The sequence below is a fragment of the Brassica napus genome, chromosome C4 (assembly GCF_020379485.1).
Source record: "Brassica napus cultivar Da-Ae chromosome C4, Da-Ae, whole genome shotgun sequence".
In the NCBI taxonomy this organism is placed as follows: domain Eukaryota; kingdom Viridiplantae; phylum Streptophyta; class Magnoliopsida; order Brassicales; family Brassicaceae; genus Brassica; species Brassica napus.
In genome coordinates, this window is record NC_063447.1 from 36057316 (window position 1) to 36083964 (window position 26649).

General features: G+C 35.2%; 3 protein-coding genes across 3 annotated transcripts; 2 read left to right on the forward strand and 1 right to left on the reverse strand.

Annotated features, from left to right (window-relative positions):
- The first annotated feature begins 6915 nt into the window (after nucleotides 1-6915).
- Nucleotides 6916-9860, forward strand: LOC106363958. Its single transcript, XM_022711386.2, has 6 exons — nucleotides 6916-7557; nucleotides 7657-7819; nucleotides 7887-8160; nucleotides 8227-8317; nucleotides 8400-8524; nucleotides 8582-9860. The coding sequence occupies exons 1-6, from the start codon at nucleotides 7490-7492 to the stop codon at nucleotides 8683-8685; spliced, it is 825 nt and encodes a 274-aa protein (XP_022567107.2). The 5' UTR covers nucleotides 6916-7489; the 3' UTR covers nucleotides 8686-9860.
- Nucleotides 9861-12980: 3120 nt separating this feature from the next.
- On the forward strand, nucleotides 12981-15081 carry LOC111210785. The gene is made up of 8 exons (XM_048755826.1): nucleotides 12981-13197; nucleotides 13546-13634; nucleotides 13733-13859; nucleotides 13946-14027; nucleotides 14129-14240; nucleotides 14305-14468; nucleotides 14536-14656; nucleotides 14773-15081. The coding sequence occupies exons 1-8, from the start codon at nucleotides 12981-12983 to the stop codon at nucleotides 15079-15081; spliced, it is 1221 nt and encodes a 406-aa protein (XP_048611783.1).
- Nucleotides 15082-20984: 5903 nt separating this feature from the next.
- LOC125585577 lies at nucleotides 20985-24844 on the reverse strand. Its single transcript, XM_048754887.1, has 2 exons — nucleotides 23293-24844; nucleotides 20985-21635 (listed from the first exon to the last, which is right to left on the reverse strand). Exon 1 carries the CDS (start codon nucleotides 24514-24516, stop codon nucleotides 23557-23559), a length of 960 nt encoding a protein of 319 aa, XP_048610844.1. The 5' UTR covers nucleotides 24517-24844; the 3' UTR covers nucleotides 20985-21635; nucleotides 23293-23556.
- Nucleotides 24845-26649: the final 1805 nt, after the last annotated feature.

A 26649-nucleotide genomic window follows, 5' to 3' on the forward strand; every position in this document is an offset into this window, starting at 1 on the left:
GTTCAGAACCTGTTTCTTGTTCAAACCATTATATATTGATTAATATGCGTAGTATTTGTTATGGATGGCTATCCTGAATTGGAACTTAATCTTCCAGCACAACCAAAACAAAATAACATAATCAAAATCTATAAAAAAATTCATTGGATATAGAAATCACCAAATATAGTTCATTGTCTATAAAAGAGAGAACACATATCAAATAGAGAACATGGAAATAAGATAACTTGAAGCATTTCAGTAATTCTATCAAGAAAGTGTTAAATGTGGTATCATTATAAAACACACATGTTCTATAGGATAGCTTGTAAAACTTTCAGGATGGGTTTCCAGAAAATAAAATGAGTTTGTTTTCTTGCGTAAGTCTGTTTTCGAAGAGAATCAAAAGCGTGTAAGAAATGTTAGACAGTCCTTGTTCATGATGGCTATCCTGAATTGGAACTAAATATTCCCAAACAACCAAAACGAAACAACATAATCAAAATCTATAAGAAAATTCATTGGCTATAGAAATCTCCAAATAGAGTTCATTGTCTACAAAACAGAAAACACATATCAAACAGAGAATATGGAAATATGATAGGTTGAAGCATTTTCAGTAATTCTATCAATAAAGTGTTAAATGTGGTATATCACTATAAAAACACACATGTTATCTAGGATAGCTTGTGGAACTTTCAGGATGGGTTTCCAGAAAATAAAATGAGTGTGTTTTCTTGCATAATTCTGTTTTCAAAGAGAATCAAAAGCGTGTAAGGAATGTTAGACAGTCCTTGTTCAGGATGGATATCCTGAATTGGAACTTAATCTTCCAGAACAACCAAAACAAAACAACATAATCAAAATCTATAAGAAAATTTCATTGGCTATAGAAATCTCCAAATAGAGTTCCATTGTCCACAAACGCAAAAAACTTCAGCCATTGGTCGAAATATTTTAAAAAATCACAATCAAATTTCAAAACGACCAACCACAGAGACATTTAAGTAAATTTGTGAATATAGAAGGTGAAGATGAAGGAATTCGAATCTTAAAATTCAAAACAACTAGAATCCAATGTTACCTTGATAACGAGATAGAGAAACGGATCGAGGACGACGGATCGCAAGGGCTCAGACGAATACGATCGAGGACGATGCAAGGCTAAACGACGGACGGCGAGACGACAGAGAGAGAAACGGCACAGCTTTGTCGGAGAGGGGATCGTTGAAGACTTCGACGGCACAGCTTTTCGTCGGAGAATCGTCGGAGAGGGGATCGTTGAAGATCTGAAACAAAATGATTTTGAATTATTATTAAATATTTTAGGTTAAATTTAGATTAGGGGTAACAAGGTAATTTGTTATCACTTAATGAAACATTTTTGTCAATTTGGGCTTTGGAGTCTAGATTTGGAAGGAAAGCTTGGTTTGGGTCTATCTAGGGCCATTTCTTTAAATAATTTTTCAAAAGGTATAAAACCAAAATTTTAAATGATATTAAATAAAAATAATTAAGAAAAATATAAATAAAAAGAAGAGTAAATGGAATTTAATGTATTCTCGTGAGTTTTCAACCCTTGGTACTAAAACAAAATTCAATCTGCATAATTGAAAGCTAATATACTATAGCATAAAGTTTCAGGACATATTTCAGCCAGCTTTCAAAAGCATATATTAAATACATTAATTATATAGAATATTTATTTAGATTTTTCTTACGCTAAAATAGGAAGTAAGCAAGTATATAGGCGATAATCTCTATAATATTATTTGAGATGTCAGTTTCCTACGTGTCACGTTCACGTTAACTTTCACGGTGGTTGATTACGATGATATTCTTAATGATTCAAATATATCTAATTATTATTATTAAAATATTTTTTCTATTTTTTTTCCTTTTTATTTAGGTTTTATTTTTCTTTATTTTTCAAAAACCAATATAATAAAGAAACTTTATAAATTTTAAAAACGAAAATATCTTTTTTATATATAATGTAATTCATAATAAGGAAAGTTCAAAAAATAATCTTGATTTAAAGTAAAGAAATAATCTTCCCTTTTAAAAGATAATTTTAAAACCCTAATATATATTTTTAAAGTATTAAGCATTTTATTTAAATCAATCTATTTCTCAAATTATTACAAAATAATTTAATAACATAAATTAAGATATATTTAATGAATAAAATTTAATTTAATATTTCTTTTTTATTTAAGTCCCCTTTTATATTTTTCAAATTAACATATATGATAAATAAAATATTATTAAAATGTAAGAAGAAGATGTTTTTATATACATAATGTGATTTCACAAAAAGGAAAGTTTAGAAAAATAATTTTGATATCAAAGTAAAGAAATAATCTTCCCTTTTAAAATTTATCGGTTATATTTTTATGTAACTTTGTACCTATCATTATTTTATTATTATTTTTTTTAATAATTTTATTTTTCCAAATTAACATATAATAAATTACTAAAAAATAAAAATATATTTATACATATAAGATGAACAACCAAACTAATACAACAAATAGAAATAGTTATACTTTAATTTGACGGAATATAGGTAACAGAATATACCCACAAAAATGAGTAACTAGACCAATTCAAAAAATTTATACAAAATCAAACATTAAATTAAAATAATATATTTTATTTATAGTAATATTTTTATACATATAAATTATAGAACACCTTAACATATTACAAATAAATATGAAATTTTCAAATATATTTTAAATATATATATTAACCAACAATTACAATTTAGTATTTTGTATAACTTATATATATATATATATATATATATATATATATATATGCATAAGGTTTCAAAGGAATATCATTATTATATTTATTTATGTAACTTTGAATCGTCAACGCTTTAGTTTATTTTTACTATTTGATTCTCAAAACAACATACATAATCTTACTAAAATATGTTTAAAAATCTAAGACAAGAATCAAACTATATCACAATAACAAAATTAATCAAAATTTTAAGATGTACAACAAAAATATTATAGTTGAATCGGAAAAGTAAATTTTATCTAATATATCTAAATAATAACCAAACAGTCAAGATATTATATATCAAAAATTGTACGTCTAATTAAAATAACATAATGTTATTTAAAACCATTCACATATTAATTACAATATAAATAACAGAAAAATTAAAACTAAAAAATTAATAAATTATTATAATATATTTATTTTATAATATTTATACCTATGCATGAGCACAGGAAAATTACCTATTTTAGACATTAATCTCAAATAACATTCGATATAGAGATTTATCTCCATAGTTTTCAAATTACCGAAGGTGTAAATACTTTAAAAAGAAAAATTTAGAAAATCACTTATTTCAATACTATTTAAAAATTGGTCTGCAAATAAAGGGATAGATACAAAGTGGAAACAAATTAATTAATTTAGGATTCAAAGGTTTTATCTCTTAATTAGTTAAAATCGTGCATTTTACTTTCTGTATTTTATTGTTATTTAAAGATTCTGGTAGTATTTAATGTATTGATTTAAATTTGGTTAAATAGGTTTTATTTATATATTTTGTTCAAAATTTTCATATAGTGATCTCGTGTTTATATAAATAAATTAAATTTTTATGATATTATGAAGAGAAGTTTCGACTAAGATAAAAAATTCCACAAATTTAACCTTTCATTGCTTTGTTTGTACAGATTTAATTTGCTATGAATTAAGAAGGAAATGAGTTGGAGAATTTTTGAAGATTTATGGTTTCGTAAATTCTTTTTATGTAATACATTTGAGTGAGAAGTCCATGTTTCGTAAATTCATTTTTTGACATTTGTAAATTCATTTAACTACAGATTATTTGCCTATGATATTAGATACATTTAATAAAGCTACTAGACTTTGATCTGCGCATCCGCGCGGGTGTTTGTTTTAATAATACGTACATTGATTTGTTTTTCATTTCAATAAAGATGAGATATATATAGTTGTCTTCCGAAAGAGTAGGGTAAATATGAATCAGATCGAAATATTTTGTTAGTTGTGATTTGAACATATCGTAGAAACTATATAAATTAACATTCGAAAAACTATAAATTATTAAATTTCTTTGGTACCGACTTGGGCTGATTCAAAATATGACACAAATCTATATTTGTAATATTCATAATTGTATAAATATCCTTATTTATACAGTGTTTATCGGGTTCAACTCGTAAGGGTAGTAATCATAAGTCAAAATACCAAACAATACTAAAAGCCCAATATAAGAGCATTCTAAGATGTCCACGTCGGATCATAAAATTGGCCAGTAAGAATGCAGCAAACTTCCATGTCATTAATGAGTTAGTTTTGTTTGGGCCTCCGTTGTTTTTGGTCCGTCTATTCTGAATTCTGAAGTCTAAAGCCCAGATTGCGCAACCGAAGGGCAGATGTGTTACGCGATGAATGTCGTAAACCTACTTTCCTCCGTCGCCCACCGTTCGACTTCCATCTCTTCCATTTCTCTCTTATCCAGATCCGTTTCGATGAGCAATTTCGCTACTAATTGCTCTCATCAAACCTGAGATTAAACTTATTCAATGGATTCCTTTCATCTTCTTCTAAAATTTTCTATTTATATATCTCTTTTCATAGCTTATGCCTCCATCAAAGTTCATAAAATTATCTCATTTACTCATCACGATGGAACCCACCGGCAACTCTACCGTCTCTGGTGAACGCAAGCCCATCAAGAAGACCGTCGCAACCTCCACGACTGCGAAACCAAACGGGAAGTCCACTGCTTCTTCCGCGACTGTGATGAAACCTAGCGAGACGACTGCTGTTTCATGCGCTAATTCGATGAACCCAAACGCTTTTACCGCTCTATCCTCCGCGCATGGCGATCAAGTGATGTTGTTCAGAGATGTTACGCTCGGCCCACGCGAAGCTGAGCTGGTGTTTCGTTTGATTCATTTTTGGGAGGCTCGAAATCCAAACACTAAGATTCTCATTGGACAAGAGATGGTCCTTATCGACGAAGAGGTTTGTCTACGGATCTTAAAACTTTTGGCTTTTGGTTTGATATTGCTCGACCCATAAAATATTTATATTAATCGATAAATTGATTTTGTTACAGGGAACTGTCATACAAGGTTTTGTTCCAGCCGGGCGTGTAGGGACATATGAACCGATAGCTGGTTCTGTCTGTAAGCTGAGCAACTTTTTCGGATCCAGAAGCAAGGTTCAGTATCGAGTTGCTGATCATAGCGCCACTGTTTCATTCACCTGGAATTCTGCTTTAACTGTTCTTGAGAACCCTCCAGTTCTAATTCCAGAAGATAGGTTCAGGTTCCACAGCTATGAAGAGTTTAAGGCCAATTGTGACTCCAAGGGTGATCTTTATGGTATGCCATGCTGAACTATGTTGGTGTTATATTTTTGCTAGCTATTTAGTGTATCTGTTCTATTTGAACATTTGATGACTGCGGATTTGAATTATTCTATCAGATTACCTTGGCCACATGAAGCTGGTGGATGGGCAGACTATCACTGATCATACTGCGCTTGACGAGGCTGACATAGCAAGGAAGCGTCATCTATGCGTTCATGTTCAGACACATGAGTAAGTTTATCCATTTGATAGTCGCACACGTTATGTATTGTCCTTACCATATTATCTACCTTATGTAGTGGACCAGTGATGAAGCTCTACTTATGGGATAAGGCAGCAACCGACTTCTGCCAGAAGTTCAAATAGTACGGGAGCACTCCGAGTGTTCTGTTGGTCACCACAGTTAACCCTAAACATCTTGGAGGTCAGCTTATATTTTACAAAAATCATGCTCAGTTTCATAGCTTATCTATGATAGATCATAATTGTGTTAGGAATTATACTATAAATAGATGAGACAATGGTAGAGCTTGGTATGTATAGTCACATTGGTTCATTTGTCATTATCAGGAACACTTGCTCTCAGTACTATCTCATCGTCTCGAGTGTTCATGGATGCTGATGTCCAGCCTAGAAAGGAGTATCTTGAGTGGTGTACATTTGTGTATTTAGTTAATTGTCAATCAAATTTTGCGACATCAGCTCTAATATATTTTGGGCCCCCGCTTTTTCAGGTTGAGCTCCAACTCTGAAATTGCTAATAGAATTGCTGCTGATGTTGTCACTAAGCCTGAGCCAGTGACACTTGAGGAGCTATTCTCATACATTAGGCAGGAAGCTTCTAAGGTACGAGGGTTGTTCTGTTTCTCTACATTCTTTCCATACGCTTGGTAATTGACTGAAGCTTATTTTTTTCCACAATGAAGGTTACTTGGTTTGAATGCACTGTAACTATAGATAATGTTGTCCAGGGTTCTGCTTGGTACTATATTTCATGCGGTGGATGTAACAGTAAGGCAGTTAAAGGGCCTACATCCTTGATTTGTAACAATAAGAAGTGTGTGAAAAGTGAAGTCACGGGCGTTGCTCAGTAAGTGTCATGCTCATAGTTGCGTCTACGTTTTGGCAGCGCTAATAGCTAATCTTCTTTGTTGCAGATACCTCACGAGGATTTCAGTTTATGATAAGAGTGAGCAAGCAGTTTTTGTCATCCTTGGTGATGCTGGCAATGAGCTGACTGGGAAACATGCTGTTAGTTGCTAATTACTTTGAGGTAACTTCTGACTCTCTCTATACATAGACCCGTATTATGTGATCTCATTTATATTTTTCTTGAATATTAGACCAATGGAGGTGTAGGAGTTGACAATTGCGTGCCGGTGCCGCAAGCATTGCTTGACACAATAGGGCAGACACGCAAATTCATTGTGAAGGTCTCGGATCATAATCTGACAGCCAAGACTCAGACCATTACTGTCACAAAGATACTTCCACCAGAAGTTCCACTTCCACTATCGTCTAATGGTATTTCGAAGACTGTGACTGATGAGTCTGGTCCTTCCAATATCTTCGAAGATGCTGATGGCGATAGGGCTAGAAAAGCTTCTGAGATTCTTGAGTCGAACGAAACCAAGCGTTCCAAAAGTGGCTGAGATGGCGTCAACTTATCCTCCTCTGCAGTGATAGTTTTTACTGCATTCAAATAATGTTTTTATGTTTTCCCTAATGGCTTTGCCTTTTCATTTCAGACTTCAGACCTTTGTCTTTTTATGTTATTTAAAACAAGTTGTTGACTTATGGTTTTTGCTTATCTATTTAAGGAAATTACTTATTCTATATGATCTTTTAATATTACATGAAGATAATAGTTTATTCCATGCGGATGCTATTACCACCACAAGTATCTACCTCGATTGATTAAAACTTCGATTTAAAACGTTGATCAGTCACTGCTATGTCTCAATATTTAATTTTTTTTTTCCGTTAACTCTCTCAATTATATATGCTGCTTAAATTGCAATATTAGCTTTTCATATTCGCGACTCTTAATGTCCGTATGGCTACACGAGATTTTCTCATCTAATTAACAAAACCCTTATCTCCATGTCTTGACGTTAGACAAACATCACGTTCATGCGTTCAGCGAAGAAACGAGTCATCTCCATCATGGCATCCTTGAAGAGTAGTTCACCATTGAAGAGGTAGTATGATTTCTCTCATAAGCACTCTCCATTTTTATGCATATACTAGCAACAATGATCTTCTGAAATAAGATTATACACACATGTATGCACTTACAGAAACACATGGGTACGACGACCTTTTCGCATTAGTGGAATTACTAACAGAAATGTTCAAAAAATATCACCAACCCCAAAAGCAGTTCGTGTTATTAAACTTTGGCCCATCATAAGTGAAGCCAAGGACTTGCTCGGTACCGGTTTCCTATGCTTTTGCTTGGAGGTATGTTGTTTACCTATACTGATTCATATACAACACAACAGAACTAACCATTTTTCTTTCAAAATAGGGTGAAACTCTAGAAGGGCAGCTATCCAGACAGTTATCAACTACAAATCCTAACCTCTTATCAGCAGGGGATATATATCAGCTCTCAGATTATATGGTCATCCCGAATAATCGCAGACACAAGCTGACTCCGCAGCCGTTCTTTATTCGTATCAACCGTGAAGCGAGTGTGTTAAAATTAGAACACACGATCCCAGAATTTCCTGCACGCAAATTCTCTCCTCTCAACTTCATGCAGCTAATAGACTCAGCAACTGCACGCACATACCTTCCAGGTAAATAATCGCAAGACCTCTGTTCGAAGATATATAATTATCAGTTGCTCACATTTAGCAGGGCAGATGTAGTAGGCCAGATACTTATCATGCAAGATGACTACCCCCACTACCCGGAATATCAAACGAAGCTGATAATTGGTTTGCTTATAAACGGGTAAAATCAACAAACACAGATTTGTTAAACCTGAAATCTTAGAAAAACTCCGATCTATAGCTAATATATGAACACATTGCAGATGGATGATGGTGAAGCTAACGCTATGGGGAAACAAAGCATCTCTTTTCCGGCAACTACAAGCCATGAGCCATCGGAAGTATAAAGTTGTTTTAGTAACAAGCATTATACCAAGTATATGTAAAGGTAATGACCAACCCAACCAACTCAACATCTAAATCATTCAAATTTTTATTTTTCCAGGGAAACTCTTGCTAGCTTCATCATCCGCAACTCAGTTTTTCTTTGATGAAAATATCAAGCACATCAGTGGCTTCAAAAGCAAAATAAGCATTGGTGGGGAATAGCTAATGACGTCGATCCAGAGATTTGAACGTGTTCTACGCATTGAGAGTATACGTACAGGAATATACTCTGCTCCTGAATGCTTTCGTGCTGTTCAATTGTTGGCCGTATTTAGACATTCGCTAATGCTTCCCATTCAGTGTTTTTTTTTTAATCTTTCAATCAATTTTATATTTACTACACCTTTATAAAGGATACATTTCTAATATAAGCTACGATAACAATCGATTGATCTGTACAGGTATGATGATTCTTAGACATCACTCCCCTATACTAATTTGAAAAATCTATATGTTAAATATAAGAGTTATACGTGAAAAGTATCAATCTTCAGAAATTGATAATAGAATTCTTGGTCAAATCAATAATAAATGATTTGTTACCATCAATAATAAAATTTGCAGCTGATTTTAAACTGAGTAGGTAACCTAAATCTATTCCAAACTAATTATAAGAATATCTACTACCCATATTTCGAAATTTGTTGCTTCTTAAAAGACAAGTATCAACCGACATTAATTTCTTATCCTTCTTCCTACAATAAATTTTTTTTTTTTTTTGACAAAATGTGAATTCATTTCATAGAAATGGCTTTGAGATACAAAAGCTTGGATCTAAATCTGCTAGAACTAGCAAAGGCTACCTAAAGATTCCCCAAAAAAGATAAAAAAAGATCCTTAGATACATAGTTAGGCTTAATCTATGAAGACTAAGGCTAAACATGGAGATCAAAATGTCAGCAATTGGCACTCGAAGACCCAGAGGACACTTTAAAGAAAGAAACCTGCAAAAAAGATTAGAGGTCTAGGAAAAGTTCAGGAGCGGATGAGATCCCGAAAGGAATCAGAGGACGTGACAGGCGGAGGCGGTTAGGCGTCCCGGCCCCGGCTATCATTCCGTCAAGGGTCCACTCCGAACAAACCAGAAGATTGTAGAAGGTGCGGCTGTTGATCCAATCCGACTAATGGAAAACCAAGCGGTGAAGAAACGAGACTCGTGGACTGCAGGAGGTGGTTTAAACTCCTTACACCGGCCACAGCGTCGGAGAGATAGATGCTTTCCAATCGACAAAGAGGCAGGACACACTCCTCACAACCTTCCTGCGAGCGCTTGAAGAACCGGAGCAGGAGCTCCACACAAACAGAGCGACACGACTGACGAGAGGAACCTCACCGTACAAAGGAGAACGAAACTAAGCATGTCCTCAAAGCTCAGAGCCTCCGGAAGACGGCGAATGAGACATAACAGCAGAAGAATGACGCCTAGATTTGCTGACTTCAGATCTAAAAACAGAGGTCCTCGGCGGCTGCCTCTGAAACCGCCTTTCTCAGAAGGAGATGAGAAACTCTGAACTAACCGGAAAGTAAACAAACGACAGCGGAGAAGAGCAAGACGAGCGGGAACAAGGAGGAGGCAGCGACGCTCCCAGACTGTCTCCGTCGGCTCCGAGAACCAGATCTACACAGATCTGTCTTCACCCGCCGTAGAACGTACCCTGTCCGGAACCCTCCACCTTAGACCAAAGAAGATACCTCGCTTTTGCTCCAGAGGAAACACAGACACCCGTGTGTTCAATTTTAGGTCCGCCAGAGGTCAACACCGGTGGAGATACAGAGCAAACCGCATATCGGATCTACTTGGAGAAGAGAGTGGAGCGTGTGAGGCGGGAACCTGCGCAAGAAGAAACAAGAGGGTGACCGGCGGTGAGAGGGCCACCGGCCACCAGAAAAAAAACGAGATCTGGTTTTCTTGTTCCTACAATAAATATCAATAGCCCATTTCCAAAACGATTCTAATATATCGACTTAACCTCGAAGTGTACAATTTAACTATCATCGAAACCTCAGCATAACGAAATCCAAAGACTAATATGTTATGTTTTATTGATTGCATACGATGGATTGCATCATGAACGAAATGGATAATCCGCCTCCCACCAACAGTCTGGACACCGGAGGTAAACCAAATAATTCTTAAATTTAGCACTTGAATGATTATTTCAGATTTTGTCCTACTCGAATAAGGATCCGAGTCTACCTATAATCATAGTTTATATCTGATTAAGGACAAAATTGCGTACATATTATCTTACAAATGTCTGCACTTTAACACAATTGTGTACATTTAACATTTAGACATTGTTTAATAGATTTATCTATGTTCTTACAACCGAATTAGCAACCAATTAGTCTAAGAAATAATTTTGTTTATGGCGTAGCGAATATGTAGTGCGGAGTTCGTCCATTTTTAAAAGAACACTATAATAGTTTAGTAATATTTAATATTTATTACAAATATAATATCTTAAGGTAGTTGTCATTTATAAGTTCATAATGAATACACCAGTATAGTTTTTTGTGTTCATGCATAATTTATACATATGGAGATTACTAATCCAGTCACGTACGTTTCAAAAAGACATTACTATCTTATTAATTTATTTAAAATTTACAAATATATAAGTAAACCATTTCCCGTATTCCTAGGCTCCGACTGGTGACCTTTTCGGGAACACAAAAAACGAATAGGAAATGAACTTATTAATGTGAATGGTGATTTTTTTTTGGAATGATAAGGAATTCAGCGTTCCCCTTCGTTCTTTGGTCACCATTCAAAGCCTAATCTGTAAATACCATATGTCTACAACAAATAATTTTAGTTGCAACTATATAAAGACACTATTATATAAGTTAAGCAAGATGACAGACATTTAAATATACTCATACTGTCATATAATTTACGATTTGGTTTTGATTATAAATGAAATTATATTTGATACCATAAATATAAAGATACGCATATTGTCATATAATTACGATGAAAACATAATGGCAGAACCAAAAATTTAAATTACAAAACCAAAAGGTATGTCTTATTGAGATACCATCCGAGTCTATATTTCTGTACTGGCTATCACCTCCATTGGAATGAAAATAGATTATAGTGTGGAGTACACTATCACTGCTGCAGAATTGATCTCGGGGAAGTAATACTACATAGATTTCGCTATATATATATAATACAAACTCATGATAGATTCTAATGGATATGAATTTAAATTATATTCATCTTTTGGAAAATTATCTTTATAAAATATATATATACACATATATCTCTTTTCCTAATTCTAAAACATATTATGGAAATGGGCTGGATCCCAGCCGTTATTGGGATCTTGGCTCCGTTATTGGGATCTTGGCTTCTCACTGCGTTTGGAACGGTGACATGAAACTGGTTTATTTTCTATTACTTCTAGCTTTCAATTGTTGCGAACGCAAACTTCAACACAGACGCAGATTTAATCAAACGCTCATAGATTGTTTTGCTTCCAATTGTTGGCATTTGATTAATAATCTAAGATTTAATCAAGTTACAATACTAAAAACGCGAGTTTAATTCAATAATATTATACGGAATAATCCGGGCGTAGCCCGGAAAAACCCTCTAGTCACAATACTAAAAGGGACATTCCCTCAAAATCTATGCTGCCACTTCATTAAAAATATTTGGCCAATCAGAACATTTCATTCTCGGTTTGGGCTTCATTTTTTACGTATGGGCTTCGTGTTGGTCACAATACTAAAAGGGATATTCCCTCAAAATCGATGCTGCCACTTCCTTAAAAATATTTGGCCAATCAGAACATTTCATTCTCGGTTTGGGCTTCATTTTTTACGTATGGGCTTCGTGTTGGTTTTCAATTCGGTTGAGGCTTTGTCGTCTACCTAACCTGGCTCTACGGAGACGAAATCGCGAATCTCTCCGCCTCTTCCCCATTTCTATTCATCTTCTCCCTTGAGTTCTGATCATCCCCTTCTTCACCTTCAGTTTCTTTCCATTCAATTTCGCAATCAATTTTTTCTTAATGGTTTCGTTTCATCTCCCTCCTTTGCTCCTTTATATAAAGTTTTTTCACCCGATCACAAATCAAAACCCTAGATTTACTCGAAACTCGATCGATGGCGATGAAACCACATGGGAAGTCGATTGTCTCCTCCGATTATGACGAAAAAGTCGTGTTCTTCAAAGATCTCTCGATGGGTCACCAAGAATCTCAGTTGCGGTTTCGGCTCATCCATTTCTGGGAGGCTTGGAACCCACAGAAGAAGACGCTCATCGGCATGGAGATGCTACTCATCGACGAAAAGGTATAGTAATGAATCGTTCGTTATCCTTTCAGAAAAAAATCCTTATCGTTCTTCACTTTTTTTAATTTTTTTTTTTAATGTTGTTCTTCGCAGGGAACTCTTATTCAAGGATTCGTTTCCCCGGGGCGTATCAAAAAATTCTACCCGATATGAAGCGAGGATTTGTTTACAAACTCAACAACTTCTATGGATCGAGAAACAAAGCTGTGTTTCGTGTTGCTGATCATACTGTTACAGTGTCGTTCTCATGGAACTCGGAACTGTCAGTTCTTCGAGACTGTCACATCCCTTTCGATGAAGACAGTTTCCGGTTCCATTCGTATGAGGAGTTTCAAGCTAATTGTGATCTCAAAGGAGACCTCTACGGTAAGCTCTGTAATTCCCTACGTTAATTCTTAACGTAATTGATTGATTATTGCGTTGCTAGATTATTAGAAGTAATTTTTGGCCTTTGTTACTGCTTAGATATAAATATATATCTCGACTTGATTATTAGACGTATGATTATGCCTTTCTTGCTGCTTAGATATATATATCTCGACTTAGCTGTATTGATGTTTTGGGTTTCTTAAATACTCTCTGCACTCGGCCCTCGGATTTTATTGAATCGATGATTGGATTCGTTGTGTGTTTCCGATTTTAGCTTCTCACGTAATGTCACTTAACATAATTACTTTAACTAATTACTAACACTATTGATGAACAATGTTATAGATGTTGTTGGCCACATGAAGTTGGTTAATGGTCAAAGTATTGTTGAGGCCCCAGTTCTTGACGAAGTGGAGATAGCAAAGGCGAGGCGTGTTCTGATTCATATCCAATCGCATGAGTATGTTTTCATCATTTTTAAACAACAACTTCTGTTTACTCCTCTTAACTATTTAGTATCATTTTTGCACAGTGGGTCACGGTCATGAAGCTATACCTTTGGGATCAGGCTGCAAGAGACTTCTGCAAGAAGTTTAAGTCGTACGAGCGCACACCCACTGTGTTACTGGTCACGACCGTTAACACAAAGACTCTCGGAGGTTCTTCTTTTTGTCTTCAATATAGGTTTTTTACAGGTACATATATTCAGTTAGTGTTCTTTGATGCGTTTTTCATATGACCACAGGCACTCTTGCCTTGACCTCGATGTCGTCTTCGCGGGTGTTCATGGACTACGATGTCCACCCCACCATAGATTACTTCGCTTGGTAAATATTAATGTGTTTTGCTTTTCTCTATTACTTAATGAATTGCCCACGTTATCTCATTGCAGTGAATGACTAAATTAATGATTTCTACTCTGTCGCAGGTTGGGGGCTAACCCCGATATTGCTGAGCAGGTTAATGCAGAGATAGTAACCAAACGTGAGACAATGACTATAAGGGAAATATTCTCCTACATCAAGCAGGAAACCACAAAGGTAAACTCAATCTTTATATCTTTGACCGTTAAGAAAAAAATTATATTCTTATGCACTTACACAGGATGCCTTTCTTGAGTGCACGGCTACGATCGATGATGTCGTGCATGGTTCTTCTTGGTACTACATTGCATGCAGTGGGTGCCATAGTAAGGTTAACAAAGGCCCAACTTCGTTGATTTGTACAAACAACAAGTGTGAGAAGGCTAACGTATCTGGTGTGGCACAGTAAGAACTCTCTCCTGACTTTCAATTAATTTTTCATTGGTATTAGGTTCTGATTGTTTCATAACAGGTACCTTTCAAAGATATCTGTGTATGACAACAGTGACCAAGCTGTTTTTGTGCTACTTGGGGATGCTGGTCGTGAGCTGCCTGGGAAGCCCGCATCAGAGTTAGTTAGAAGCTATTTTGAGGTAGCTTTTTATTATTATTTAAGCTCTCAAACATATTGACTTGACGCTGTCTTCTTTTACTCAGACAATGCTATGAAAAGTATATAGCTTGACACTTTTTTTTTATTGAATGTCAGGCTAATGGGAACGAAAAAGTTAACCATGAGGCGCCTGTTCCTGAAGCTCTAATCAGCACCATTGGTCAGAAGCATAATTTTTTTGTCAAAGTTACAGAGCATAACTTCTCAGGCAAGACACGATCTCTTACCGTGACCAAGATCCTCCCTCTAGACACTCCACCAGCGACAGAGTCTTCGGAAGGTAACGAGACTACTGCAGCATCGGAGGAAACGTTCATAAACCATGTGGGTTCTGCAGAGGGGAGTAAGAGAACTTGTGACGGTACTGATCTAGAAGAAGCTAAACGCCTTAAGCGTGGGGACTAGAGCTCGCGTGAGTCTTCTCAGAGATGGAGATTTGGATGCAGTTTTAGTGTTTTTGTTTCCAAATCTATGCTGCCTCATGGTTTTTCATTTTGAGTTTGAGTTTTGAGATATATTTTTCATGACTATGGTTTTGTTTCAGTTTGAATTGGCAGAGTTTCTTTTTTGGATTATATGTTAACAATTATCACAGTCTCAAGTTAGCAATTGCAGGAAAACACGTTATTTTTTTTTACATATTAGCATCTTACTGTCTTAGAGACGAGATTCAGTATGGGAATATTCCCATATCAAAAATCCATAAGGTTAATGAGAAACCCAACTGAACATGCGATCACTAATCATATTAATGTCGAACACAATAATTAAATGTGTTTTCGAAAATGAAGGTAAGAAAATATTCCCATATCTCATCACTGATATCTTTCCAAAATAAAACTAAACTTCCTACTCCCGTTTACATACTCGATTACCAAACGATCTGCAACACAATTCTTCTCCTTCCCGGTTCAACCTTAGCTCCTTATACGGTTGTCCAAGAAGCTCGCGAGAAGATTTTGTAAGTGTGACAATTATTTAACAAACAGAGGATATACGAATATTGATTCTGTTTGAAACAAAAAAAAAATTGTATAGGAACTAATGTTTGATTCTCCTGTTTGATTCTCAGGAAAGAGTTATAAAAGAATGGAGAACCCACCTCCAACACCCCCTTTCGAAACTCCAGTTACAAAAATACAAACCTTTTAAGATAGTATTGTCTCACGCGTCTCCCAATATACTAAGCTAATTATATTAATATGAAAATAACTGGTATTTGAAATTTTAAATTCTGTTACATCACAGATTATTATTATCATAGAACACATACATCACAGGTTATTATTATCCCGGGTCTTTGGTAGAAAAACTATAAAGAGCTTCGAGAATTCGGGGAGTATTATTAGATGGTTCTACAAAAACCATATTAATGGAAATAAAAACATATCAATGACGCTAAAATTGAACCATATTTTCGTATAACTAGAAATAGACTATAAAATTGAAAATTGAATTATAGATGAGATGCAACTGGTCCCCGCAAATCTGTAAAAACTTGGTAAAGTGAGTAATCAATTATTAAAAGAACATAAATTATTTTCCGTATAATTATTTGTATACTATAGAAATCACTGTATTTTTTCTATCTTTTTCTTATCTATATATAATAGAACCTGGAATCTCATATATGACTATCTCTTTCTGATAAGAGTTAGTAGTAATAAGAAAAAAACATGTATATGGTTTGGTAAACATAAGATAATTCTTTTTAAAATAAGAACGTGGTAAAAAAAAAAAATTTAAAACTATCTACATAATAAGTAAACTTAAACTCATATTTAAAAAGTTACCTAACTCTACTATTAGAAGTTTTGTAGATAAGACAACTGGGATATCTTATGAACTTCTTCTTATTTTTATGAATAATAATTGTTTTCTCCGCACTTAACAGAAAATAGTATATAGATATATCATCTATCTAAAAACCATTACAACAACCTTTTTAATAAAACTAACTAATAATTAAACAAAAATTAATTTTAGATATATGATAACCTTTTCAATATAATTGTCTGTTATATTAGTGTATTAAATTATATACAAAATAACATATTTTTAATTAACTTTTATTTTATACATATAATAGAAGCTGGAGTTCACATATATTATTATTTCAATTTTAATAAGAGTTAGTGTTAGTAAGGAAAAAACATGTATATAGTTTGATAAACATAAGATGGAACTCTTTTAATAAGAACATGGTAAGAAAATAAGAATATTTATCTAAATAGTCAATGAATTTCTTTGTATTTATATAAACGATATGTGTTTATCTTGCACTCAGAAACCCTTACAATAAATTTTTAAAATTTAAATGAAATATTTTCTACTTAGCTAAATATTAATTTTAAATATATGATAAACATACAAATAATTTTCTGCACAATCTATTACTGCATTAAATTTTGAAAACCCCCCCCTTATTATGAATACAATAGTTAGTAACATCTTGATTAAAATAAAACAATATGAATTTTCGTAAAAAAACACTTCAAAACCGTTATTTTCTTATCTTCCTCAATTATTTACCCTTTTAAAAAAATTTAAAATTTAGTTGTTTTTTTAAATTATTTTTTTTTTAAAAAATTCTAATTTTTCATATACCTAGAGTATTAGTTTCATTTTACCTATTAAATACAATATTTTAGCTATTTTCCTTAAAACAATCTAACAAGGACCAATAGAAACATTTTTAACAAGTTACAAAAAGTGTTAAAATACGCTTTTCAGTTGCCCTCACAAAGGCTTGCCATTATTATCTGAACCATGACATTCTTCTAAATAATTTTAAATAACGATAGGTATAAAAGATACCATAAACTTCATTTGTGATATGTTGTTTTCCTATAACTTTACATAATATATATATATATATATATATATATATATATATATATATATATATATATATATATTATAAACACTTTCCTAAATTCTTTTCATCCAGAAACTTCTACCGGGATCACGCATAAAAGAAAAAGAGGACGTCCACTCGGAGCACGCAACAAACCCAAAGGTGTGTTATTACTCTGAAGATAAATTATTTTCTACTCGAAAAGCATACTATTTTAAACTATGAATATATTTTGTAGTCAATAAGATATGCGATCCACCGACGTTCAAACCCAAATATTATGATTGTAAGTTTTAATGGATTTTAATAATATATTTTCACCAATAACTATTGATACACTAATTGAGTTATCAAATTATATCGTACAGGTGGATGTGATAAATGTGACCTTTACGGTATAAAATCTTTTCAGCCTATAAACATCATTGTTCCTAAATGTCTTACGCTTATACCTCTTAATTGAATTGTTTACTATTTAACCAGTGAGACACAAAAACGCACGAGGGATGAGAAAAGCCATCTTGCTATCCAAATAAACGTCATCCCTGCCGGAAGATAAATATCTCTGTCAACTATAAAACACTTAAGAAACAATTATAAAAACTTATACGTTTCATCTGCATATGTTATACGAGTAGGTCTACATGCCCCACGAGGATCCCATGGCTTACACCCAACAAGAACAGCGAAGAAAGGTACATATTTTAAACTGCTATTTTAAATCAGTGTCGAAAATGAGTGCGATAATTTAGAAACCGAATCCGCTAAATGTTACATAATTTAGATGACAAGTTTTGGTTGCTAATAACCTTCAATGCGGATTACTAAAATCATAAAAGCAATTTTTCTTTATTTGTTTTTCAAAATGGCTTCTTGCCTACGTATTATAGGCAATCAAATATATATTATAGCTCTTACCAAATATTAAACGCTTTTAACTATAAAATATTAAACACAGTATGTCTTAACAAATTGAAACACGTTTAACCACAGATAAATGCTCCACATCTAAATCCGAAGGTAACCCCATCGTAGAATGCACAAAATGTGGTGCATTAATGTGGACTTCAGAGAGCACTGGTAAAGACTTCAAAACAGGTGAACCGACATTCACAATTTGCTGTAACCACGGTCAAATAAAGCTTCCCCCGATCAATCAACCCCCACCCCTGTTAGAAGAACTTTTTCAGTATAGTTGGTTTCGGGATACCATCCGAGTCTATAATTCTGTACTGGCTTTCACCTCCATTGGGATGAAAATGGATTATAGTGTGGTGAATGCTCCTGGACCTTACACTATACGGATCCAGGGTCAAACACACCATAGAATTGGCTCGCTTATACCGCGACAAGGCCGTCCCCCCGAATATCTCCAGCTTTATATATTTGATACGGGCAACGAAGTCAAACCGTTTAAAAGCGATGGGCCAAACCTCAACAGAAGGTAACCTTGACGAAGCAACCTTAGCGCGCCTCATCGAGATGATTGACGGAAATAATTGTTTAGCTAAGCTTTTCCGACGGGCGCGCGACCACTACGAAGGCAGCGGGCAAGAATTCAGTATTAGGTTGCTCCCAGATAAAGGGAAAGGGAAAGAATATGATCTTCCAAGTACGAGTGAGGTCGCAGGCCTTATCGTAGGGGATATGTCATCAACAATTGGAGAACGAGATATAGTCGTCCAATTCCAATCTGACACTTTGCAGCAGATACGTGACAATCACCCTCTATACATGATTCTCCAATATCCTCTACTCTTTCCATATGGTGAGTATGGATTCCACCCCGAAATCCCATTACAACTTGAGATAGGCACTTCAAGAACAAGGCAATTCCTGACCATACGCCAATACTACGCTGCTCAGATACAGACACGTCTTAACCAAGGGATGACATTGGTTAAAGGCGGTCGTCTCCTCCATCAATATGCTGTGGACGTTTTTACGACAATCGAGGAGGATCGACTAAGATGGACGAGGAATAACCAAGATGTTTTGAGAGCCGAACTCTACAGTAATGTACTCGATGCTGTTAGCAAGGGTGACACCGATGCTAAAATTATCGGTCAGAGGTTCACCGGCGGGCCTCGGTACTTAGTCGAAAAATACCATGATGCGATGGCTATTTGCAGAGAGTATGGAAATCCAGATTTGTTTATCACAATGACGGCCAATCCTAATTGGAAAGAAATTAAAGAACATCTTGATAGATACGGTGGGGGCTTCCCCAATGATAGACCAGACATTGAATGTCGGGGTATTTAAGATGAAGCTAGATGAGCTACTCAAGGATTTCAAAAAAGGAACTTTCTTCAAGCCATACACAGCAGCTCTCCACAGAATAGAGTTTCAAAAAAGAGGCCTCCCTCATGCACATATATTATTGTGGTTTGGAAACTCTTCCAGAACACCAAGTTCAGAGGAAGTAGATGAGGTTATTTCAACAGAGCTCCCAAACAAAGAGGAAGACCCGGAAGCTTACAATTTAGTAACAAAACACATGATCCATGGTCCATGTGGTGTCTTTAATCAGAAGTCACTGTGTATGGAAAATAACGTGTGCACAAAAAAGTATCCTCGGCCCTATAATGGGATTACTTCGATTGACAAGTTAGGGTATGTATTATATCGTCGTCGCCGGAATGAAACTGACCCTCTGATTACGCGTTTAAGCACACACCAATTAACCTAATGTGCCAACAATACCACAATCGAATGGTATGTCATTGTAGCATTTTAGGATCGAATCCACAGAGAACTAGAGACTTATAACACCAAGAATACACAAACCTTCCTAATCTAAGCAAACAAGAAGATAGATGATTTGTAACAAACTAATATCCTAGAAATATAAACAAGTGAATCCATGGGCTAAGGGAATTGATTTCAAGTAACTAAGATCCAATCTAGGTGACAAGCTTTCAATCAAAGTAATCTCTTAAGTCTAAACACAATTCTAGACAAGTCCTATGTCTAGGTAAATGCCCATTTGCTTAGAAATCATTAAACATCAAATGTCTTTGGCTTAATTCAATCAAGCAATCTTTAAGTTCAAGTTCAATAACTATCTAGCAATTTTAACATCAAGTGTCCTTGGCTAATCTCACTAGAGCTTAGTTGAGTTGATTCAAACACTTCATCTAATCATGTCTGATGAGAAGTGTTTAGAAATCAGGTTTAGAGTGATCAAGACTAAACAAGCATTAAGAATACTCAACAAGCAAGTTCATACAAGGATCTAATACAATAACACCATAGATCTTCACTAAGTTACTCTAATCTCCCTAACCCATGAATTCTTAAGGAAACTACTCACTAATCTCCATGAAAACACTTAATCTCATAATAGATTGAAGCATATTCAAGTAGATACAACAGAGAATAAAGATAAACAAGGATTTAAACAAGCAAAACGAAATTAAAACTCAAGAACAGATGATGAACAATGAAGAACACTCAAGAACACCAAGAACAATGGTATTTCAAAGAGAGAGAGTTTTTACAAGTTAAATTATTACAAAGTTGGATAATATGTTTCTTGCCCACTCTTTTGATAATAAGAAAGCAAATATTATACAGAAAAGTAGGAAAAATCGTGCAAAGGAAAGGTGGGTGGAAGATAGTGGGAAGTTGGTTGATCCCATCAACTTTCAAGTGGTCCCCGGCAAGGATTGATACACCTATAGTAAATCGATCATAACTTGTCCAATACAGCTTCAAATGACTTGAAACCACTTCCATTGGAAAGCTAACTCAATTTCCAGTGTCTCCACAAATTTTGAGCTTCAGAAGAGATTTTTAAGGCTTTCATCCGTGTTCATCTTTCACTCTCCGGATTCGGGAGCGACCTCGCTGTGTCGCTGTGAGAGGTCGCTCCGGATTCGTTGTCTCCGGGTGATCAATACGCGAGCGACTCTTCCATGTCGCTCTAGTAAGGTCGCTCCAGTAGGGTGATCAGAGCGACTTGGTGGTGTCGCTCCGGACTGGTCGCTCCCATGCCTTGCTCGCCCAATGACCACTCTAAACACTCCTTTTTGAGCTCCAAATGCCTCTGAAAATCCCACCAATGGTCCTCTAACTCATCCATGGTGCTCTCCAACACCTGATATGTACAAATGCAATGATATGCAACCTAAATGTGCCTAAATGATGCTCTAAATGACCAAACCATGCAAGAATAAGAAGTTAAAAACATGTAAATTCACAAGATATCAACTCCCCCACACTAGTCCTTTACTTGTCCTCAAGTAAACTTTCAAGTCCTAAGAAGGAAGAAGTTTGAAAAAGGGAGCTCATAGCCAAAAGACACACATCCTAGCTCTTCTACAACATTCCAAATGATCATAGCAAACAATCATTGGTCATTCTTTTATCAGTCTAGCTTCTCAATGCCTATCAACCTCTTTTTATTTCTTTATACAAAGTGCAATGCTCATCAATCAACAAGTAACTTCAACCAATTCTCACATTCATTCACACACACACACAAGGTGGATTCTCACAAATGGGCACATGATCTCAATCACTTGGCTTGGTAGATTAATGGTCTTTTTTGAATAAAAAGAAAGGTTCAAATACAATCTTTTTAATGGTGGCAATCACTCAAGAACAAGGAGCATGATCATTATGCAAAATTTATCTAAGACTAGGAGCAATTCATGCATACATAGCTCATTCTCATCATTCTACTCTTCTTCCTAAGTGATTACAAATTCTACCCATCTTTTATATTTCAAAACCCAAGTATATACACTTCACTCACATTTCTCACCAAGTGAACTCTCTCTTTTTTTTTTTTTTTTACATGATCAACCAACTAAGAACTTGACACTCTTTTTCTTTCCCCATTATGATTTTTCATTCTTTTTTTTATTTTTTTTTTATTTTTTTTTACTTTGGGGAATTCTAATTGACACACTTAAGAGTTTTTCTTCTTTTATTTTCTTGGTTCCTATTGGTTTTCTTTTCTTATTGACACTCTTTGATCTTTTTCTCTTCTCTCAAACCCAAGATATAACAACTTAAAAACACACAAACTCACTCACCATCCTAGATGCTAGTTCAAATGAGGATCTTATGCTAGCAATAGATGAGAACAAACATATGTCGCTCCCAATACTCTCAAGATTTTGCACATGACAAGCTATCAATAAGAGACCTCACTCAACAAATCAATATTGGTTTCAAAGAATGGCAAGGGTTTAAGGGTAGGGGAGTGCCATTTGGGTTAATCAAAGGATAATAAATGGAATAAGATAACCCAAATGTGTATGAAATCCATGATCAAGTATGCAAGTGCCCATATGCAAGAGAGATTAAATTCATTATGCCCAAGTTCAGTTTGTAATTGGTTTCAAGAACAATGTCAATATCATATGAGCAACATGTTTCAAAAAGAGTTTTCAAGGCTCGAGAGATGCTTGTAGATATGTTCTTTTCATGGCAATTTCAATCATGGCTCCCTATGCATAATTCAAAACTCACATTTTTTTTTTTTTTTTTTTTTTTTTTTAATTTAGAAATCACAAAAAAATCCAAAATGCAAATCATTAAAATCCACACAGATGCAAAGTGCTAGATATGTCAAATGCAAATCATCCAAATAAAAACAAGCAAAATGATCAGTTTTTATAGTACCCCCACCACACTCGAATCACACAGTCTCTTGTGTGACTTTGAATTTGGAGTGGTTTACATGATAAGTAAAATAAAAATTACTAGAGATGTGGAGAGAATTTAAACCGGATTAGAGTACTTACCTTGTGACTGTAGCGACTTGAGCATGTCACTATGGATATGTCGCTATGAGCATGTCTCCACAGCACTTGTGTTTCTTTCCTAGCCTCTTTTGAATCCTTTCCTTTTCCTGAGCACCTTCCAAACTGAAATCACACACAATTCACACAAACAAGGATAGTTCACACAATTTATTAAAAACATTCACACATATATACAAAGGATACTCTTGAGATTTCCTCCCAAGTGAGCTTGTTTTAAGTCTCTAGCTTGACTTTGTGTGCTTGCTAATCATAAGTATCAAAAGGCTGAGCCAATGCACCTTTGGTCCTTCTCCTCCAAGAACAAGGAACCAAGTATGCAAAGGAGCACACTACTGTCCATAGAAAATAGACAGATTTTTCCTCAAAGAGCTTCACTAAAGATATGACATGAGTTATGAAATGCTCCTTGAGGTTCAGATGATCATGAGAATCAAAAGCATTAGGTGGAAACACAAAATCAACTACATGTTCAAATGAGGTTTTAACAAAGTAGTCAACTCTATCTCCATCAATCAAATAATACACAATGTTCACATTCTCATGATAGTTTTCAGCATGGGGGTTTTCTATCTCAAGCAAGAGCTTATCCACATCAAGTTCATCCCCTAAATCAGGAAGTTCAAGAAGAGGTCTAGGTTCATCAAGAATGAAAAACTCAGATTCAAGATCAAATGAAGCACATAGATAGCTCTTGTCAAAACAAACTTCAATATGATCTCTAACAAGCTTTTCTATTCTCAACTCATCTAGTTTCTTAGTTTCACATATCAGATCAAGACATTCATTCATGAGCACAAGAGAATTAAGACCAGAGATATTATTCTCACCACAAGGCAAGCATATTTCCTCGAGTTGAAGTTTTAAAGTGGAAATTTCTATACCTTCCAGTTGGAGTGGTGGAGCCCAATACATTACCTCATTAAGGGCACAAGCAGCATCTAACTCATACTGGGTAACCTCCCTTTCTTCAAACTCTGCTCGGTCCCTAATGAGGTGTATCCGGATAAGTTGTGCTAGGTTTCTCTTTGTCTTGTCCCGATTCTCTTTCATTCTCTGAAGCCGATGCAACTCATCCCTTTGGTCTGGTGTGAGTATGCGTATATCAAAGGGTGGTGGCTCCACAAACACATAGGGCTCATCTTCAATGTGATCTTCAAATGTGTCATCCTCTTCTTGTGGCTTCTCAAAGTAGCTTGAAGCCATCACTACAAAAGAGAAAACCTAGAATAAAAGATTAGTAGCTATACAAAAGCAAAACAAAACATAAGAAAATAAAGCTTAGTCTCAAGAAAGATTGAAATCCTAATGATAAATCCACTAGTTCCCCGGCAACGGCGCCAAATTGATTACGCGTTTAAGCACACACCAATTAACCTAATGTGCCAACAATACCACAATCGAATGGTATGTCATTGTAGCATTTTAGGATCGAATCCACAGAGAACTAGAGACTTATAACACCAAGAATACACAAACCTTCCTAATCTAAGCAAACAAGAAGATAGATGATTTGTAACAAACTAATATCCTAGAAATATAAACAAGTGAATCCATGGGCTAAGGGAATTGATTTCAAGTAACTAAGATCCAATCTAGGTGACAAGCTTTCAATCAAAGTAATCTCTTAAGTCTAAACACAATTCTAGACAAGTCCTATGTCTAGGTAAATGCCCATTTGCTTAGAAATCATTAAACATCAAATGTCTTTGGCTTAATTCAATCAAGCAATCTTTAAGTTCAAGTTCAATAACTATCTAGCAATTTTAACATCAAGTGTCCTTGGCTAATCTCACTAGAGCTTAGTTGAGTTGATTCAAACACTTCATCTAATCATGTCTGATGAGAAGTGTTTAGAAATCAGGTTTAGAGTGATCAAGACTAAACAAGCATTAAGAATACTCAACAAGCAAGTTCATACAAGGATCTAATACAATAACACCATAGATCTTCACTAAGTTACTCTAATCTCCCTAACCCATGAATTCTTAAGGAAACTACTCACTAATCTCCATGAAAACACTTAATCTCATAATAGATTGAAGCATATTCAAGTAGATACAACAGAGAATAAAGATAAACAAGGATTTAAACAAGCAAAACGAAATTAAAACTCAAGAACAGATGATGAACAATGAAGAACACTCAAGAACACCAAGAACAATGGTATTTCAAAGAGAGAGAGTTTTTACAAGTTAAATTATTACAAAGTTGGATAATATGTTTCTTGCCCACTCTTTTGATAATAAGAAAGCAAATATTATACAGAAAAGTAGGAAAAATCGTGCAAAGGAAAGGTGGGTGGAAGATAGTGGGAAGTTGGTTGATCCCATCAACTTTCAAGTGGTCCCCGGCAAGGATTGATACACCTATAGTAAATCGATCATAACTTGTCCAATACAGCTTCAAATGACTTGAAACCACTTCCATTGGAAAGCTAACTCAATTTCCAGTGTCTCCACAAATTTTGAGCTTCAGAAGAGATTTTTAAGGCTTTCATCCGTGTTCATCTTTCACTCTCCGGATTCGGGAGCGACCTCGCTGTGTCGCTGTGAGAGGTCGCTCCGGATTCGTTGTCTCCGGGTGATCAATACGCGAGCGACTCTTCCATGTCGCTCTAGTAAGGTCGCTCCAGTAGGGTGATCAGAGCGACTTGGTGGTGTCGCTCCGGACTGGTCGCTCCCATGCCTTGCTCGCCCAATGACCACTCTAAACACTCCTTTTTGAGCTCCAAATGCCTCTGAAAATCCCACCAATGGTCCTCTAACTCATCCATGGTGCTCTCCAACACCTGATATGTACAAATGCAATGATATGCAACCTAAATGTGCCTAAATGATGCTCTAAATGACCAAACCATGCAAGAATAAGAAGTTAAAAACATGTAAATTCACAAGATATCACCCTCTGCGAAAAAATGGGGCAATCATAGACAACACGTTCGTTGTACCTCATAACATTAAGCTGCTAAAGAAGTACGAAGCTCATATTAATGTAGAATGGTGTAATCGTACAAGTGCAGTGAAGTATCTTTTCAAGTACATAACCAAGGGTTTTGACAGAACATCCGCAGTTATCGAAAAAGGAAACCCGATTTCTACCCCTGACACAACAGCATATGGGGAGCCAAAGGAAAGAGTGTTGAAGCAGTGGGATGAGATCCAAGACTATATCGATGCTCGGTATGTATCTGCTTGCGAGTCTATGTGACGGAATTTCGCATTCCATATACACAAAAGAAAGCCGTCAGTTGAGAAGCTTATCATTCACCTAGAAGGCGAACATAACATCACAATCAAATCAACTGATAACCTCGGCCGTGTAATCCGCAAGCCAGGT

Excerpts from the sequence above, each read along its gene's own strand:
- LOC106363958 (XM_022711386.2), top strand. The coding sequence starts at position 7,490 with ATGCGTTCAGCGAAGAAACGAGTCATCTCCATCATGGCATCCTTGAAG. Across the intron at positions 7,820-7,886 it reads TCCTATGCTTTTGCTTGGAG|GGTGAAACTCTAGAAGGGCA; the intron begins GTATGTTGTTTA and ends CTTTCAAAATAG. Across the intron at positions 8,161-8,226 it reads TGCACGCACATACCTTCCAG|ATGTAGTAGGCCAGATACTT; the intron begins GTAAATAATCGC and ends TTAGCAGGGCAG.
- LOC111210785 (XM_048755826.1), top strand. The coding sequence starts at position 12,981 with ATGAAGCGAGGATTTGTTTACAAACTCAACAACTTCTATGGATCGAGA. Across the intron at positions 13,635-13,732 it reads AGATAGCAAAGGCGAGGCGT|TGGGTCACGGTCATGAAGCT; the intron begins GTTCTGATTCAT and ends ATTTTTGCACAG. Across the intron at positions 14,469-14,535 it reads AACGTATCTGGTGTGGCACA|GTACCTTTCAAAGATATCTG; the intron begins GTAAGAACTCTC and ends GTTTCATAACAG.
- LOC125585577 (XM_048754887.1), bottom strand. The coding sequence starts at position 24,516 with ATGGCTTCAAGCTACTTTGAGAAGCCACAAGAAGAGGATGACACATTT.